Source organism: Aotus nancymaae, unplaced genomic scaffold (assembly GCF_030222135.1).
Source record: "Aotus nancymaae isolate 86718 unplaced genomic scaffold, 86718_ANA_hifiasm-v0.15.2.pri h1tg000036l, whole genome shotgun sequence".
NCBI classification, from domain to species: domain Eukaryota; kingdom Metazoa; phylum Chordata; class Mammalia; order Primates; family Aotidae; genus Aotus; species Aotus nancymaae.
The window spans coordinates 3,116,335-3,136,290 of record NW_026988450.1 but is presented as its reverse complement, the minus strand read 5'-3'; the positions used below and the strand labels follow the sequence as shown (position 1 = coordinate 3,136,290).

The 19,956-nt window shown below is 34.1% G+C and overlaps 1 protein-coding gene across 3 annotated transcripts in view; it reads right to left on the bottom strand.

The window, feature by feature from the left end:
* The window catches only part of SNTG1 (syntrophin gamma 1), a 758,808-nt gene that overhangs the window by 134,272 nt on the left and 604,580 nt on the right, over window positions 1–19,956 (bottom strand). For 2 of the 3 annotated variants that reach the window (XM_064384170.1, XM_064384172.1), the window contains one exon: window positions 12,611–12,649. The exons of the other annotated variant lie outside the window; for it this stretch is intronic. In XM_064384170.1, the coding sequence (XP_064240240.1) occupies window positions 12,611–12,649 (39 nt within the window). The remainder of the gene's footprint in view (window positions 1–12,610; window positions 12,650–19,956) is intronic. 3 annotated transcript variants of the gene reach the window in all.

Sequence of the window (19,956 nt, the reverse complement as noted above, 5' to 3'; positions counted from 1 at the left end):
TTACAATAAGGTACAATGAAAAAAAATCAGAAAAAATCCAGAATTGATCATGTTTATTATCTAAAATGTCTATTTTTTCAACCAAAGATGATCAAACAAGGAAAAGAAGAGGAAAGTGTGATTCATATCTGTGGGAAAAACAGCAGTCAATAGAAAGTGACTCTGAATGAAAAAAGATAATACATTTAGCAAACAAAAATATATAGAAGCTATTCTAAATATGTTCAAATAATTTATTATGGCAATGTCTCAACAAATTATACACAACTTTAATAGAGAAGCAGAAATTACAAAATAAGAACAAATGAAATTTTTAGAGTAGAAAAGAATAGAAAACAAAGCAAGGAAAATGAGTTAGCAAATTAAAAGATAGATCAATTGAAATTATCCAATCTGAAAGGAAGAATGAATAATAGATTGAAGAAATGGACAGGTTTAGAAACCTATGGGAAAATGTTAATCATATCAATATAGGTGTATTGATAGTCAAAGCAGACAGGAGAGAGAAGAGGAAGAATGACATTATTATTCAAAGAAATAATAACTGACAACTTTAAAAAATCAAGGAATAACATTAATCGGGAGATTCAAGAAACTCAACAAGTTTCAAGTGGAATAAGCCCAAAGAGATGTAATCTAGGCACATCGTAAGTCAAACTTCTGGACGACAAAGATAAGAGAAAATACTGAAAGCAAAAACCTTTTATCAAATATAGGAAAGTATCAATACGTGTTACAGCTAACTTTGCATCAGAAAATGAATGCCAGAAGATTGGAGTGAAATTTAAAGTGTTGAATTATACAAACAAAAAAAGGCCAACCAAGATTTCAATTTCCAATAAAACTATTCTTCAGAAGTAACAACAAAATGCTTTACCAGACAAACAGGAAGTGAGAGAATTCACAGGTACAAGACATTCACCACACGAAATACTTACAGAAGTCCAACAGAGTGATAATCACACATTGATGCCAGGCAGTAACTTTTATTCCCAAGAAAGGAAAGAATAATTAAGCTGTTACTTATTTTTATTTTTAAAAAAAGGGGGTGTGGGTGGGCACAGTGGGGCATGCCTGTAATCCTGTAATCCCAGCACTTTGGGAGACCAAGGCCGGCAGATCACCAGGTGAGGAGATAGAGACCATCCTGGCTAACACAGTGAAAACTCACCTCTACTAAAAATATAAAAAATTAGCTGGGCGTGGTGGCACGTGCCTATAATTCCAGCTACTCGGGAGGCTGAGGCAGGAGAATTGCTTGAACCCAGGAGGCAGAGGTTGCAGTGAGCCGAGATGAAGCCACTGCACTCCAGCTTGGGTGACAGAGCAAGACTCTGTCTCAAGGGAAAAAAAAAAAAGGAACTTTTATTTTTTAATAACTTAAAAAATGAGATGAGATTGCTTAAAACATTAGCTATCATCCTGTATTGTTGAGTTTATACATACACGCAATATGCAGCAACAATAGCTTGAAATAGATCTATACTGCAATGCAGCAAAATATTGAAAATCGAAGTATATAGTTAAAAAAATCAGACAAAGCACTCCATTGAAACTGTTTAACATAACTTAGTAAAAAGAAATAGAGAGGAAATAAAAAAGACACAAAACATCTAGAAAAAAAGTGGCAGAATGGCAGGCATACATCCAAGCATATTCATAATTACTTCAAATGTGATTGATTGAAACATCTTAATCAAATGGTAGATACTTTCGGACTAGATTAAAATAAACAAACAAATAAAAAACCACTATATTCTGACTAGAACAAATGTGCATTCGATTTACCAGTGAAAAACAGATTGAAACTAAAAGATTTTCTTTCTATTGCAAGAAAATAGCCACCATAGGAGAGATGGAAAAGCAATATTGACATCACAGAGAATAGATTTTAAGCCAAGAAATCTTATAGAGATAATGAAAGACATTTCATGATGACACAAATGTCAATATATTTTGAATACATAACAATTATAAATGTGTAAGTACTTAACAACAGAAACTCAATGAAGCAAAGTAAGACAGGATTAAAAGAAAAAATTAAGTAATGAGAGTTGAAGATTTACATATTATTCTCATAGTAATTGATAGAAAAACTAATTGAATAGTCAGTAGAAATATAGAAAACTGAACAACACTACCCATCAGTCTGGATACTTGAGATTTCAAAAACACTTCATTCCAAAGTCGCAGAGTACACATCCATGTTTTATAAACATACCTGAAACATAATCCAGAAACAGTAAGATGGATTGTAATGAAATTGAAAGATTTGTAATCACATGAAATATGCTCTCTGACTGAAAAAAGCATTGAATTAGAAATATTTAAAAAAAAAAAAAGGGAGCTCCAAAAATGTGGAAATTAAGCAACATTACCCTTTTAAATAGACAAGGGTAGAAGAAAAAAAAATCACAGGTAAATTTACAAATTACCGTGAATGAGTTTATAAAGGAAAGCACAGCATCAAATTCAATGAGATGCAGCAAAGCAGTATTTCAGAAAAAGACTCATAGCTTTTAAAACACATGTCAGGTTGAAAGATGTAAAACTTTTGTTACATTTCAAGAAGCTAAAAAAGAGGAGTAAATCAAACATAAGCCAAAAGATGGAAGAAAATAATAAATATCCATACATAAATATCAGAATGAAAAACAGTAAAAAAGAAATAAAGGCAATGAAGAAAGCAAAGAGATCAAATATGGTTCTTTGGAAAAATCAACAAAATTAATTGATAAGCCTTTATATAGACTGATAAATAGAATAAAAAGAAACAGATTACCAGAATCAAAAGAAAAAAAACCATGGAAGTATTATATGAAAATATTACAAATAAATATATGCCAATGACTTAGATAAGAAAAATGAAATGCATGAATTCCTAGAAAAATACGAAATACCAATGCTTACTCAAAAATAAGTTTGATAACTTGAATAGCCCTGTACTTTTAAAAGAACATAAATTTTAATTAAAAACTTACATATAAACAAAATTCCAGGACTAGATAAATTCTATCAAACATTTAAAGAACTAATACCAATCCTACTTAAACTCTTCCAAAAAATAGTGAAGGAAATACTTCCATACTTAGTCTGTGAAGACAACTTTTTCCTGATACCAAAAGCAAAGAAAGGCATATTCATAAAAGGAAACTACAGGCCAATATTTTTGATGAATACAGATGCAAAAATCTTCAACAACAACATATCAACCCAAATCCAACAACACACTAAACAAATCATTCATCATGGCCAATGGGGATTTATCACAGAGGTTCAACAATGGTTCAACATATGCAACTCAATCAATGATACATCATATCAACAGAATAAGGAACAACAACCATATGATCATTTCTATTGATGCTGTAAAATCATTTGATAAAATTCAATATCCCTCCTTGATTAAAAAAAAAAAGGTGAGAATACAAGGAACATGCCTTGACATGATAAAATCCATATATTACAGATCCAAGGCAGTAGTAAAATGAATAGGAAAAAACTGAAAGCCTTTCCTGAAAGCATCTTTGTCTGAATCATGGCCAAGAAGCACACTTTCCCAACTGTTATTCTGCATAGTATTGGAAGTTCTAGCTAGAGCAATCAGAGAAGAGAAACAAATAAGGAGCACCTAATTTGGAAAATAAGAAGTCAAATTATCTTTGTTTGCAGATGTTATAATCTAATATTTGAAAAATCTGAAGACACCTAAAAACTATTAGAATGTATAAACAAATTGAGTAAAGTTGTAGGATTCAAAATCAACATACAAAAATCAGTAGCATTTCTAAATGTCAACAGTGAACAACCTGAAAAAGAAATCAGAACTGTAACAGCATTTGTAATAACCAAAAATAACAAAGGAATGAAAGGTCATTACAATGAAAACTATAAAACACTGGTGAAAGAAATTGAAAAGGATGCAAAACAAAGAAAGACACTTTATGTTCATGGATTTGAAGAATCAGTGTTGTTAAAATGTCCATACTACCCAAAGCAATCTACAGACTCAATGCAATTCCTGTCAAAATGCCAATGACATTCTTTACATAAATATAAAAACAATCCTGAAATTTATTTGGAACTATAAAATACCCAGAATAAACAAAGCTATTCTGAGCAAAAAGAAGAAAACTAGAGGAATTACATTACTTCATTTCTAATTATACTATAGAGATACAGTAAGCAGAATGACACGATATTGTTAAAAACAGACACATAGATCAGTGGAACAGAACAGAGAACTCAGAAACAAATTCATACGCCCACAGTGAATTCATTTGCAAAAAGTGTACCAAGAATATACATTGGGGAAATGAGTCTCTTCAATCAATGATGTTGGGAAAACTGGGTGGAGGATAGACACCCATTTTTCATGATAAGATTATTCCATTGCATGCCTGTATTAACGTATCTCTTGCACCTCATAAATATACACACCTACCATAGATGTAGAAAACCCTAAATACTCCAAAAATTGTTATAACTAATAAATGACTTTAGTAAGTTTGCAGAATTCACAATAAACATAGAATTAGTAGTTTTCTGTACACCAATAGCAAACTAACATAAAAAGAAATTAGGTAGTAATTTCATTTACAGAGGACACAGAGAAATATTTAGGAACAAAGTTAACCAAAAATAGAAAGATCTCTACAATAAAAACGATAAAGCATTGATGAAAGAAATAGAAGGGAATCCAAACAAATGAAAAGGTATTCTGTGTTCATGAATTGGGAGAATTAATATTATTGAAATGCCAATATTAACCAAAGACATCTACATATTTAATAAAATCCTTATCAAAATGACAATTCCATTTTTCACAGATTTTTTAAAGCAATGTTCAAATTCATATGGAAATGTAAAAGACTCCAAATAGACAAAGCAATCTTGAGCAAAAAGAACAAAGTCAGGACATCATACTACATGACTTTAAAATATACTACAAAGATATACTAAACAAAATGTGTGGTTCTGGCATAAAACAGATACATAAACCAATGGAACAGAATAGAAAACCTAAGAATAAATCAATACACTTACAGCTAACAAAAGTGTCAAGAACACATATTGGGAAAAGAACAGTTTCTTCAATAATGATGTTGGGGAAACTGGATATCTACACTCAGAAAAATGAAACTAGACCCTATCTCTCACCACACACAAAAACCAAAACAAAATGGCTTAAAGACTCAAGTGTAAGACCTGAAACTATGGATACACTTGAAGAAAGCATAAGGAAATAACTTCATGACATTGGACTGGGCAAGGATTTTTTAAAATAAGACTCCAAATGCACAGGCAACAATAGCAAAAATAGACAAACAGGATTGCATCAAACTAAAAAAAAAGAAAAACAAAAAACTTCTCTGCTCATTAAAGGAAATAACAAAGTGAAGAGACAACTCACAGAGTGGAAAAAAAATTGCAAATTTCTTGTCTGACAAGAGATTAATACCATACTATATAAGAAGCTCAAAAAACTCAATAGCAAGAAACCTTGTAATTGAATTTAAAAATGGGCAAAAGATCTGAATAGACATTTCTAAAAAGAATACATACAAATGGCCAAGAGATACATTTAAAAATGCTCAAAATCACTTATCATAAGTGAAATGCAAATCAAAACCAAAATGAGATATCACCTCACACCAGTTCAAATGGCTATTGGCAATAATAATAATAATAAAATAACCAACGCTGGTAGGGATGTGGAGAAAGGACAACTCTGTGTACTGTTGTTGGAAATGTAAATTGGTACAGCCATTATGGAAAACAGTATAGTAGTTTCTCAAAAAATCAGAATTGAATTACCACATAATCCGGCAATCCCATTACTGAGTATGTATTCGAAGACCATGAAATCAGTATGTCAAAGAAATAGCTGCACTCCCGGTAAGCAGCACTATTCACAATTGCTGAGATATGTATCAACTTAAATGCCCATATACAGATGAATGAATGAAGAACATGTGACATATATATATAAATATAAAATGGAATGAAATCTTGTCATTTGTGGCAACATGAATGAACTTGGGGAATATTATGTTAAGTAAAATAACCCACGCATAGAAAGACAAACATCACATGATCTCACTCATCAGTGTTATCTAAGAAAAGCTTATCTCATAGAAGTAGACAGTAGAATAATGGTTACCAGTGGCTGGAGACGGGAAGAGTGAGGGGAGATCCGGAGACGTTCGCCTGTGGTTGCAAAGTTACAGTTACACAGCAAGAGTAAGTTCTGATGTTCTTTTACACAGTAGGGTAACCATAACAAATAACCATGTAGCGTAACCTTCAGCATAGCTAGGAGAGATTTTGGATGTTACCACCAAAAGAAATGATAAATATTTAAAGTGATGGATTTGGCAATTAGTCTGATTTACTCATTACGCAAAGTATGTATGATTTGAAATATTACACTGTCCACCCCCATGTGTACAATTATTATGTTTCAATTATGTAAAAACATTAATTAAAACATATGAGAAGTTTTATCAACAACAACAAATAGTTATAAAGCTAGGGGACTTACACTACTGACGTTAGACACTGCAGAAGTACAGTATTCAAGACAGTGTTGTATTCATGTCAGGAGATACAAACAGACCAAGGCAACAGCATCTGGAGTCCAGAAATAGACCCACATGTATGTGGTCAATTTGTTTTTTGATAAAGGAATAATAATTCAGTGAAGAAAGAATAATATCTTCAACAAATATGCTGGAACTATTGTATCTCCCCTTAAAAATAGCTTTGATTTATACCTCACTTTGGAAACAAGTATTAAATAAAAATAAATTACAGGTTTAAAATAAAAAGAATACTGTAAAAAATCTAGGATAAAAATAGTTGAAAATGTATTTCCTGTGTCAGGAAAAGACTTATTAAATGTAATTTGAAAAGCATGATCCATTAATATACAATGAATTGGACTTCATCAAATTTAAAAACTTCTCTGCTTGGGCAACATTTGAAGAGACAGTTCACAAAAGAATATATGCAGATGAAAGATGCTCAACGTCATTATTTTTTGGGGAAATGGAAATTAAAATTTAACAGATCACAACACATCTATTAGAATGTCCAAAATTTAAAAGGCTGACCATAAGGGATATGAAGGAGATTATCTTTACACTGCTGGTGTCAATATAAAATGTAAAATCCTTCGGAAAGTTTTGCAGTTTCTTAAAATGTTCAAAATGCACATCCATTATATCCAGTTACTACACTACTAGAATTTTACCCAAATGTAATAAAAGCATGTGTCAATGCAAAAACTTGTTCATAATATTTATATGAGCTTTATCTGTAACACATTAAAACTTGAAATCAAGCAAATGTGCATTAATGGGATAATACACAATTTTTACAAATAGTGATATAATCACCGATAAAATACTACTCAGCATTAAAAAGGATGATGACTTGATGAATGCTGTTACATTAATATTAAAAATAATTATGCTGTGTGAAAGAAGCCACAAAAATTCATACATGTGTTAAGATTCCATTTATATAACAATTTGGAAAATGCAAACCAAGACAATGTTGCAATATTGATCAACCCTCCCTTGGGATTTTGAAAATCTATGTATTTAGAAAAGAAAGCTCATGAGAATTAAAACAGTTCTTCCAATAATGTGTCCCATGTATATATTTGTATAAATTCAACACACACACATGCACAACTTTCTATTATTTGAATAACCCAATAACCCTTTTCCAAGTCGTCTAAAGTGTACATTTTATTTTAATTGTAATACATAAGTTTCTACATAATTAGGTGTGGGCTCTTTTAGTTTAACTGTAAAATAACATTTATACCCCTTTTTCATGTGAAATATCCATCACGTTTGTTATCAATGATTTATAAGCTGGTGGGTTTTCCAAGAGTTAATTTATACAGATATATTACTTTTTTTGAGGTAGATTCTCCTTTAGATCATAAAATGCCAGCATATTTTATCACCAAGTGTTATAAAATACACCAGAACAAGAGGCTCATTATCCCCAGATTGTGTGACTCTATAATTTGTTTTCAACATTTATAAATTGAATATATAAAGAACTAGGAGAATTTCTTTCTCAAATTGAAAAAAAAATAGATTTTGACATCCCTCCAAAAATAAAGACCAATTGTCAGTTTCATTAATAGAATATTTTGTCTAAATACACACACACACACACACACACACACACACATCCCTTCAAGAAAGGTAAAATTGAATGAATTAAATACACAGCTGATTAGATTATAAAATTTAAGCTAGCTGATGTTAAATGTTGCTATATCATTATTATGCCCCACCAATGTAAGCCACCAATAGTGCCAGAAACTAGATCCAGTTATAATACCACAAAGCTTGCTGTTCTTAACAAGACTCAGCTGTTTTTCTTGAATAAATGCTCCTTGGATTCAGTGAACCTTTGCAAATTTTCATATTTGTTAAAAGTTGATGCTATTGTTGCTATTTTTCTGTTGCTTTTATACGGAAGCAAATTTTTGTCAATCCCACTCCTCTTTCTTTTCTGATGCCACTCCAGAAATGGATTTTTAAGGTTTCCTGGAATCCCTTATCTCTCCCCAGCATGATTAGAGACTCTAGTCACTCTGTTTCAGCTGCCCACATTCTATGTGTGGTATGTACATATCTATAATAATGTGTCCAAATGATTCTGATTAGTCAAATATAAACATTTCTATAGGAATAGCTACCAGAGTTAATATGCTTTTTAAATAAGTATAATGTTATTAATTTAAACTAATATAATTTGATTACATTATTTTATATACTGTCTGATATAAAGATCATTATATTAATATTTTAATGATGAATTAACACTTCGTTATGTTACTCCCTGGTAATTATAGGAGAAACTTGTTGGAAAATGGTATTTTTGTGGGAGGAATGAGATCTATTTCAGGATGAAGAAATTTCAGTTAAAAATGAGTAAAAATGACACATGTAATCAATTATGACCTAATGGGCTGGGTAAATATAGCAATGTGATGTAGCCCTGGTGTCTGGGCCTATATGCCTTGACTGCTAATGCGTTGAGGGAAGTATCACGGCGTCACTTGATATTCATTCAGTTATCCCTGTTTTGTTCATCAGCTAGACCACTGTCCTGCCTTTCACCTGTTCAACAGAAAATTACCAAGGCAAATTGAATTTCAACGTGTTTACTGTAAAGATGAACCAAATCAGGCCAGGCATGGTTGTTCACACCTGTAATCCCAGCACTTTGGGAGGCCAAGGTGAGAGGATCACTTAAGGTCGGGAGTTTGAGACCTTGGCCAACATGGTGAAACCCTGTCTCTACTAAAAATGCAAAAAGTAGCCAGGCATGGTGGTGCATGCCTGTAATCCAAGCTGCTCAGGAGGCTGAGGCAGGAGAATCGCTTGAACCTGGGAGGTGGAGGTTGTAGTGAGCCAAGATCAGGCCACTGTGCTCCAACCTGGGTGACAGAAGAATACCCTGTCTCAAAAGAAAAAAAAAAAGAACCAATAGAAAATAATAATAATAATAAAAACAGGTGAATGTGTCCCAGATGCATAGAGAAAATGGAATACTTAGTCTTCACGAAAAGTGAAGTTGGAGATACACTAGTGAGATTTCAAGTGGGTACCGTAACTAAGATTATGTAGTTGGTTAACTAATTATAAGTGTAGGTTGTTTTTTTTTTCTCTCTCTCATTTTTGAACTCCCGTTTGGTTGTTTTGCAACCACAAATTTTATCACCATGTCCTGTGTTTGTCTTACAATTTTGGTTTCTTTATTTTAAAAAATTATGATTAAAAATATTTTGATAGTTCCTTAATTGCTAAATTATGCATTTTTATAATGGTTTATTTCCTCATACAGTTTATAATTTTGGACTCAACCCTATTCTTCATATAGAGTGTTTTTCTTGAAAGCCTCATGCATTCTGGAGTGTGCCTGTGGAGCTAATCTTAGCACTGGTCTCTGCTGGACTGCAGTGGTGTTCTCTCTATGTTTTGCTTTTATTTTAATTTCTCTGGTTGGAGTGGTGGCACCACCTGGGTAGCACAAGTTGGATACCAAATCTCAGGGAGCAGAGAAGTTCTGATTCACTGTAGCTTGGGTAACTTTTAATTTTTGTTTTGATACCTACAACATCAGGAATATGAGGGAGTATTTTAATGTATATACCATCAGAAATGGGGTTATATGTGTTTTTAAATTTCAATTCCTTAAAGCGGTGCAGATTTTACTAAGTAGGAAATGTCCTCTAGTCTCTTAATGGATTGTTATCATACTATGCGGTGAATTTTCCCAATTCTGCAGTAATACAAATGTTGAACTATAAACTCATCCTATTTTTAAAAATTCTTCATATATATGATGGAAACCAGCAGGAAAAAACTCTATTAACTCTTGTTTTCGGGTTTCTTAAATACCAGGATGCATTTGTTAGGATTTTCAAAATTCTGAGCTGCTAAGACAATTGAAATAAAATCTAAAATAGTTTTGAATTATGTAATTTCAGATTTAAAATAATTATATAATGAAAAACATTAACATGCTAGCAAACAAAATGATGAATACTAACGCACATCTATGCTTATATATGAGTATGTGTCAGAATATTATGAACCTAGTGTTAGAATATTAAACAGTTTTTATTATTTTTTCTACTTAAGGTTTATTCAGATTCTCATTTATTTTACTTAGTATTGTTCTAAACCTGGATATAAGCAAAGGTGGCAAGGAGTGCTCCCGATCAGCAAGCTGACTATGTGAGAAGTGTTAGCTGCAGTTGTCATCACAGAACAGCTTTGGGGCTACAGGGCAATGACCGCTTGTAGTAACGTATTACACCTATATTAATATTTTCCATGTTGAGGTTAGAATGGGAGGGTGATGACACAGGTCTAAAGTCATTCTTAAATAAAAAAAATTAACGTTTTTTGTTTTGGACAACTCACAAAACAAGATTCCCATTTTAATAGATCTGACAGGCCTTGTCTACTGATAGGCATTATAATCTTCTCCCATGGCTGATGCTTCCTTGTAATTGAGTAATTTTTTATTAATGACATTTTCCCTCTACTGGAACCCTATAAAAGCATTAAACTGCTACAATCCCAGCACTTTGGGAGGCCGAGGCTGATGGATCACTAGGTCAAGAGATCGAGACCATCCTGGTCAACATGGTGAAACCCGTCTCTACTAAAAATACAAAAAAAAAATTAGCTGGACATGGTGGCACAGCCAGTAGTCCCAGCTACTCGGGAGGCTGAGGCAGGAGAATTGCTTGAACCCGGGAGGTGGAGGTTGCGGTGAGCTGAGATCGCGCCACTGCACTCCAGCCTGGGTAACAAGAGCGAAACTCCGTCTCAAAAATAATAATAATAAAAGCATTAAACTGTAGCTCTCAAGATGACACCTGTCTTGGACTACACCTATCCATAGTTTTTAAGATGACACACATGTTAGAATCACCAAGGACAGCATGAGAGCAACAAAGGGAGCTTCCCAGATGTCATCAGGGAGCGAGCAAGAAGAGGCTACTGGTGACAGCTCTGGTTTCCACACCGTAAGGGCCTTAAAAACAACTACAGGCTGCTGCAGAATGTGGCAAGACACGTACACCTCTCCAATCTCTGCATTTATCCAAAATATCAACTTGGCTCAGCGCTGAAGGCCTTAAGGCAGGAGGGAGGGGATCCCTGGAGCTGAAAAGAACTAGTTCAGATCGTTGTAGACACAATGAACTCTCCAAAGCTGTTCTCTCGAGAGTTCTAGTTACACATGGCTTTGCAGGTTGTTCTGGTCTAACAGCATCATTCATGATACAATTTCTACAAAACATAAATTCTGTATTCCAAAGAATAAGTGTAAACATTTAGAAACGTTGATGATAATAACAGCATAGACTGAGAACTTTACATGTGCTATTATTTAATCCTCAGAATAAACGTACAGGATAGTCGCCCTTATACAAACGTTACAGATAAGGGAACTGGGGTTTAGATAAGAAAAGCATCTTACATTTTATAAGTTGAAGAGCATTTATACACTTTTATCATTAAAATTAATTGGTGATTTATGAATAATTTATAAATAGCTATCGTAGATATTTAGATTTGATCAATGGTTTCAAATCAAAGTTGATATCAAGTATAAGAAATTTATAGAGATGAATAATCAAAATTATTTTTGTTCTATGTATTAACTAAGACTCATTAGAAACACTGACTGCAAATTGTGAAAAATCCATTAGAATTTTGAGATAAATTAAAAGTAGGCTTCCCAAAAGTTACGATATACTAAAACTATCTTATGTAAATAAGACTGCAAGTTCTTCAACAATGTATTCAAATCAATATAATTATTTTGTCTAAACAATAACTTTTGACTTACATACAAATTTTTAAAACTACTTTTTAATATAAGTAGAGGAACGATATATTACATAATGTGAAAGAAATATCTGAAATGTATGTTTCTCACTGAAGATAGTAAACGACAGTATCAGTTATTTCTGTCTAGAAATCAGATAGCATTATTTTTATAATAAATAAAATTAAAGAATATATTATTTAGTTTTCCACGTATGCTTTGATCTTACCTGTTGATTTACAGGAAAGTTTCTGTTGATTTTTTTAATCTGCAATGATAAATAAATAATAAAAGTGAGAAGAACAAGAATATGGTAACACAAGGTCCCAGAATTTTATGCAGATGATTTTTAGTGAGCTAATATATTAATATCCTATTTTGATATACTGAAATCATCACATATAAAACAACATATATCAACAGATATTTTTCTTTTTAAAATTGACTATCAAATTATCCTACATTTCATATGAAAACATTTTGGAAAAGATTTCCCTTTACAAATTTTTTAACTATGAGAAATCAAAAGCCTGTGCTCAAACAATACTGAATGATTACCTATCAAGAATGTAGAGAGTAACTTTCTGTGGTTTATTTTTTGCACTTTGAAATTATTTTATATTATATTTGTTTTGGCACTCAAGAGAACAGGGAAGTACAATATCCAAATGCTAAAGGATAAAGTGTGTGTGCTGAATATTTTCAGTCAAGACTCCAGATAAAGTATAACATTTACTTTAAGAAAATTTAATCAATGACATTTTATAAGAATTTAAAGTAGATCTTCAGAGAAACCATTTCCTCTGTGATATGCCATGGAAACAAACTTTAAAAACCAAATAAAAATGAACATTAGGTTTGGATAAAAAAACTTACATTGCACAGTCTTTCTTCAACAGTGCTTTTACTAGTTAAAACAATGATCTTCTAATGGCTTTATAGAGAAACTTAAACATGCTAACTCTGTATACACTCTGCTGTGTACATTTACACCAGAATTAATGCAGACTATTTTCACTCATAAATTGTTATTGACTTATTTTATTTTGTCCTTTATTCGTTCCCTTTTGTCCTACTGACTACTGTGAAATAACAGGTCATCTAACAGAAAAAATACACAAAGCTGGAAAATCAACAAAGGTCACATCTACAAGAACAGCTTTACTAGCAAAATATTTGTCTCTTAAAATGTAAAAATAGGATGTGGAGAAATAGGAATGCTTTTACACTGTTGATGGAAGTGTAAAGTAGTTCAATCATTGTGGAAGACATTGTGGCAATTCCTCAAGGATCTAGAAATAGAAGTACAATTTAATCAAGCAATCCCATTACTGGATATATACCCAAAGGATTCTAAATCGTTCTATTATAAAGACACATCCACATGTACATTTACTGCAGCACTGTTCACTACAGTAAAGACTTGGAACCAACCCAAATGCCCATCAAAGATAGACTAGATAAAGAAAATGTGGCACATATACACCATGGAATATTATGCAGCCATAGAAAAGGATGAGTTCATGTCCTTTGTAGGGACATGGATGAAGCAGAAAACCATCATTCTCAGCAAACTGATGCAAGAACAGAGAACCAAACGCCACATGTTCTCATTCATAAGTGGGTGTTGAACAATGAGAACACATGGACACAGGGAGGGGAACATCACACACTGGGGCCTGTCAGAGGATGGGGGCTAGGGGAGAGTGAGCATTAAGAGAAATACCTAATGTAGATGACGGGGTGATAGATGCAGCAAACCACCATGGAATGTGTATATCGATGTAACAAATCTGCATGTACTGCACAAATACCTCAGAACTTAAAGTATAATAAATAAATTTTTAAAAATGTAAAAATAAAAGAAAATTTGAAAAGATATGTGAGATCTGAGTAAGGTTAGGTACAGAAACCATGTACTTCTTACATTATTATAATCATTTCAAAATATGTTTTGCCTCTGCTAAAGAATCTGCTAAAGAATCTCTGAACTTACTCATATGCCTTCAGCTAAAATCAGCATAGCCTGGAAATGCAGATGGAAAAAGCTGACCTCTAAACATCTTTTATTAATCAGTTTAAAAAATCTACACTGAGTACTTTGTCAAACTGTACTCTTTGCTAGTTCATATGAATTGTAACAAATAATTCTAAAATTTACCTAATATTTTATGTGAAAACTTGTCTTCAATAATGTACTATGTAGCTTTGTAAACTTCCATATTTTTTAATTGGAAAAAATGTCTGAAACATGTTTCTGGGAAACTTGAAGATCAGCTAATTAGATAAGCACTTCATGATACAAAGCAGTGGTTGATGCAAACACAAGGTCTACACAGAAGTCTCGTCCTGCTACCCCACCCTTGGGAGTGTTTGCAGAAATGAGTTGTTTTCTCCCACAGTGACCTACTTTCTCTCCCCACTAGAGTGTTTACTAGACCATCAGAATTATGTACCTGTGAAGAGTTGTTGTATTATCATTTTTTGTTTCTGTTAGTTTCCCTTAGTACCATACCTGACTCACCTTGGAAGAGATTAGTAACTAATATATGAATATTACCATCTCTATCCTTTGAATAGCTTACTCTATCACATTATTACTATTAAAATAACAAAATGTATTACCACTAACACTGCTCAAAAATAAGGCAAGAAAGTAGGAGCAATTTAGAATATAGAATATATTATAATATATTTTACATTAGAATATCTGTATCAAAAAATAGAATACAAAAAAGTAAAGGAATAGTATATTAATGGCTAGAGAGTATAACAAGACAGTAGATATACCAACGGCTAGAACAGTATGTAAAAAATAATAATAATTAATATGTAAAAACTATGTTTGGAAAATATTGAAATGGTCTTTAGAAAATTATGTGTAGATTGTTTTTGTCATGTAGCAAATACAACCATATAATAATAATATAGAACAAGGCATTAATTATTGAAGAAGTAATATTCTTTGAAGTGAAATATTAATAAATTGTGTGCCTCTTATAAGTTGATGTCATCATAACCTTTCAAATACTGTTTCTCTATAACTTCATAATACTTTATACTTGAATGATTTATGTTATCCCAGGATTATGTAAAAATATTTGAAAGGAATGAGTCTATGCTTAAATACTGCAATGTGTATTATTAATAGATTTATTTGGCAAGAAAGGAACTTGTATAAGCTGATTTCTACTAAAATTTGTAGCTTTTTAATTGTGTATTAGGGTAAGATAATCTATTCATGTTTATTCATGTCTTAATGGAAATAAAATTTTAAATAATTAAACTAGTGACTGCACAGGAATGGAAGGCAGATAATCAAAATGGGACATATGATGTCCAGCACAGAAAACTCCACCTGTTACCCTCATTGTGGCAGCAAGGAAAGGACATACATTGCATTCAGGGATTTTTCCTGACGTGGTAGATACAAAATAATTCCTTGTTAAGATTTAAAATATGCTAACATTTTAAAATGCAACAATAACTGAGGAAAGAGAAGAAATAATGAGAAATGTGATGTGATGGTTGGGTGGCTGGCAAGATGGCCGAATAGGAGCAGCTCTAGTCTGCAGCTGCCGGCGAGATCAATGCAGGGGGGTTATTTTTGCATTTCCAATTGAGGGACCCAGCTCGTCTCACCGGCACTGGTTAGACGGTGAGTATTGCTGATGGTGGGTGAGCTGGAGCAGGGTGGAGCATCACGTCACATGGGAAGTGCAAGGGGTCGGGGAACTCCCTCCCCTAGTCAAGGGAAGCTGTAAGGGACAGTGCCATGAGAAACAGTGCACTCTGGCCCAGATACTATGCTTTTTCTATGGTCCTCACAACCTGCAGACCAGGAGATTTTCTCTGGTGCCTACACCACAAGGGCTGTGTGTTTCAAGCAAAAAACTGGGCAGCCATTTGGGCAGACACTGAGCTAGCTGCAGGGTTTTTTTTTTTTTTTCATGCCCCAGTGGCACGTGGAATAGCAGTAAGACAGAACTGTACACTCCCCTGGAAAGGGGGCTGAAGCCAAAGAGCCAAGTGGTCTAGCTCAGCAGATCCCACCCCATGGAGCCCAGCAAGCTAAGATCCACCAGCTTGAAATTCTCACTGCCAGCACAGCATTCTGAAATCGACCTGGGACACTAGAGCTTGGTGAGGGGAGGAGCATCTGCCATTACTGAGGCTTGAGTAGGCAGTTTTCCCCTCACAGTGAAAACAAAGCTACCAGGAAGTTAGATCTGGGTGGAGGTCACTGCAGCTCAGCAAAGTCACTGTGGCCAGACTGCCTCTCATGATTCCTTCTTTCTGGGAAGGTCATCTCTTAAAGAAAGGCAGCAGCCCCAATTAGGGGCTTATAGATAAAACTTCCATCACCCTGGGACAGGGTACCTGGGGGAAGGGGCAGCTGTGGGGACAGCTTCAGCAGACTTAAATATTCCTGCCTGCTGGCTCTGAAGACAGCAGCAGATCTCCCAGCACAGTGCTCAAGTTCTGCAAAAGGACAGACTAACTTTTCAAGTGTGTCCCTGACCCCAGTGCCTCCTAACTGGGAGACACCTCCCAGCACGGGTTGACAGACACCTCATGCAGGAGAGCTCTGACTGGCAACTGGCCATTGCTCCTCTGGGACGAAGCCTCCAGAGGAAGAAACAGGCAGCAATCTTTGCTGCTCTGCAGCCTCTGCTGGTGATATCCAGGCAAAGAGGGTCTGGAGTGGACCTCCAGTAACTCCAGCAGACCTGGAGCAGAGGAGCCTGACTGTTAGAAGGAAAACTAACAAACAGAAAGAAATAGCATCAACATCAACTAAAAGGATGTTCAAACAGAAACCTCATTTGAAGGTCACCAACATCAAAAACCAATGGTAGATAAATCCACAAAGATGAGGAAAGCCAGTAGAAAAGGCTAAAAATTCCAAAAACTAGAATGCCTCTCCTCCTCCAAAGGTTCTCAACTCCTCACCAGCAAGGGAATCAAACTGGACAGAGAATGAGTGTGACAAATTGACAGAAGTAGGCTTCAGAAGGTGAGCAATAACAAACTCCTCCAAGCTAAAGGAGCATGTTCTAACCCAATGTAAGGAAGCTAAGTACCATGAAAAAAGGGTAGAGGAATAGCTACTAGAATAACTAGTTCAGAGAAGAATGTAAATGACCTGATGGAGCATAAAATCACAGCATGAGGACTGCATAAAGCATACACAAGTATCAATAGCCAAATTGATCAGGCAGAAGAAAGGATATCAGAGATTGAAGATCAACTTAATGAAATAAAGTGTGAAGACAAGATTAGAGAAAAAAGAATGAAAAGAAATGAATGAAGCTTCCAAGAAATATGGGACTATATGAAAAGATCAAACCTATGTTTAATTGGTGTAACTGAAAGTGATGGGGAGAATGGAACCAAGCTGGAAAACATTCTTCAGGATATTATCCCTTAAAACTTCCCCAACCTAGCAAGAGAGGCCAACATTCAAATTCAGGAAATACAGAGAACACCACAAATACACTACTAGAGAAGAGCAACCCCAAGATACATAATTATCAGATTCACTAACATTGAAATGAAACAAAAAAAAATGTTAGGGTAGCCAGAGAGAAAGTTCAGGTTACCCACAAAGATCTCTCTGCAGGAGCCCTACAAGCCAGAAGAGATTAGGGTCCAATATTCAACAGTCTTAAAAAAAAAAAAAGAATTTTTAACCCAAAATTTCATACCCAGCCTCAGCTTCATGAGCGAAGAAAACATAAAATCCTTTACAGACAAGCAAATGCTGAGAGATTTTGTCACAACTAGGCCTGCCTTACAAGACCTCCTGAAGGAAGCACTAAATATAGAAATGAAAAACTGGTAGCAGCCACTGCAAAAAAAAAAAAATTGTAAAGACCATCAACACTATGAAAAAACAGCATCAACTAACAGGCAAAATAACCAGCTAGCATCATAATGACAGGATCAAATTCACACATAACAATATTAAGCTTAAATGTATATGGGCTAAATGCCCTAATTAAAAGACAGAGACTGGCAAATTGGATAAAGACTTATGACCTATTGGTGTGCTGTATTCAGGAGACCCATCTCACATGCAAAGACACACATAGGCTCAATATAGAGGTGGAGGAATATTTATCAAGCAAACAGAAAGCAAAAGAAATGCAGGGGTTGCAATTCCAGTCTCTGATAAAACAGACTTTAAACCAACAAAGATAAAAAAAGACAAGGGAATTACCTAGTGGTAAGGGGATCAATGCAACTAGAAGAGCTAACTATCCTAAATACATATGCACCCAATACAAGAGCACTCGGATTCATGAAGCAAGTATTTAGAGACCTACAAAGAGACTTAGACTTCCATACAATAATAGTGGGATATTTTAACATTCCACTATAAATATTAGACAGATCAATGAGATAGAAAATTAACAAGAATATTCAGAACTTGAACTCAGCTCCAGCTGGACCAAGCATAACTAATAGACATCTATAGAACTCTCACCCTAAATCAAGAGAATATACCTTCTTTTCAGCACCACATCACATTTATTCTAAAATTGACCACATAATTGGAAGTAAAAGACTCCTCAGTAAATGTAAAAAAAAAAAAAATGGAAATCCTAAAAAAGTGTCTCTCAGACCACAGTGCAATCAAAGTAGAGCTCAGGATTAAGAAACTCACTCAAAACCACACAACTACATGCAAACCAAACAACCTGCTACCGAATGACTAGGGGGTAAATAACAAAATTAAGGCAGAAGTAAATAAGTTCTTGGAAACCAATGAGAACAAAGACACAACCTACCAGAATCTCTGGGTCACAGCTAAAGCAGTGTTTAGAGGGAAATTTATAGCACTAAATGCCCACAGGATAAATCAGGAAAGATCTAAAATCGACACCCTAATATCACAATTAAAAGAAGTAGAGAAGCAAGAGCAAACAAATTCAAAAACTAGCAGAGGACAAGAAATAACTAAGATCAGAGCAGAACTGAAGGAGATAGGGACATGAAAAATGGTTCAAAAAATCAATGAATCCAGGAGCTGATTTTCTGAAAGATTAACAAAATAGATAGACCCCTAGCCAGTGTAATAAAGAATAAAAGAGAGAAGAATCAAATAGACACAATAAAAATGATAAAGGGGATATCATCACTGAAATACAAACTACCATCAGAGAATACTATAAACAACATCTCTACACAAATAAACTAGAAAATCTAGAAGAAATGGAAAAATTCCTAGATACATATACCCTCCCAAGATTAAACCAGGAAGAAGTAGAATCCCTGAACAGACTAATAACAATTTCTGAAATTGAGACAGTAATTAACAGTCTACCAACCAAAAAAAAGCCCAGGACCGGACAGATTCATAGCTGAATTCTACCAGAGATACAAAGAGGAGCTGGTACCATTCCTTCAGAAAGTATTCCAAACAACAGAAAAAGAGGGACTCCTCCCTAACTGATTTTTTGAGACCAGCATCATCCTGATACCAAAATCTGTCAGAGACACAACAAAATAGGAAAATTTAAGGCCAATGTCCCTGATGAACATTGATGTGAAAATCTTCAATAAAATAAC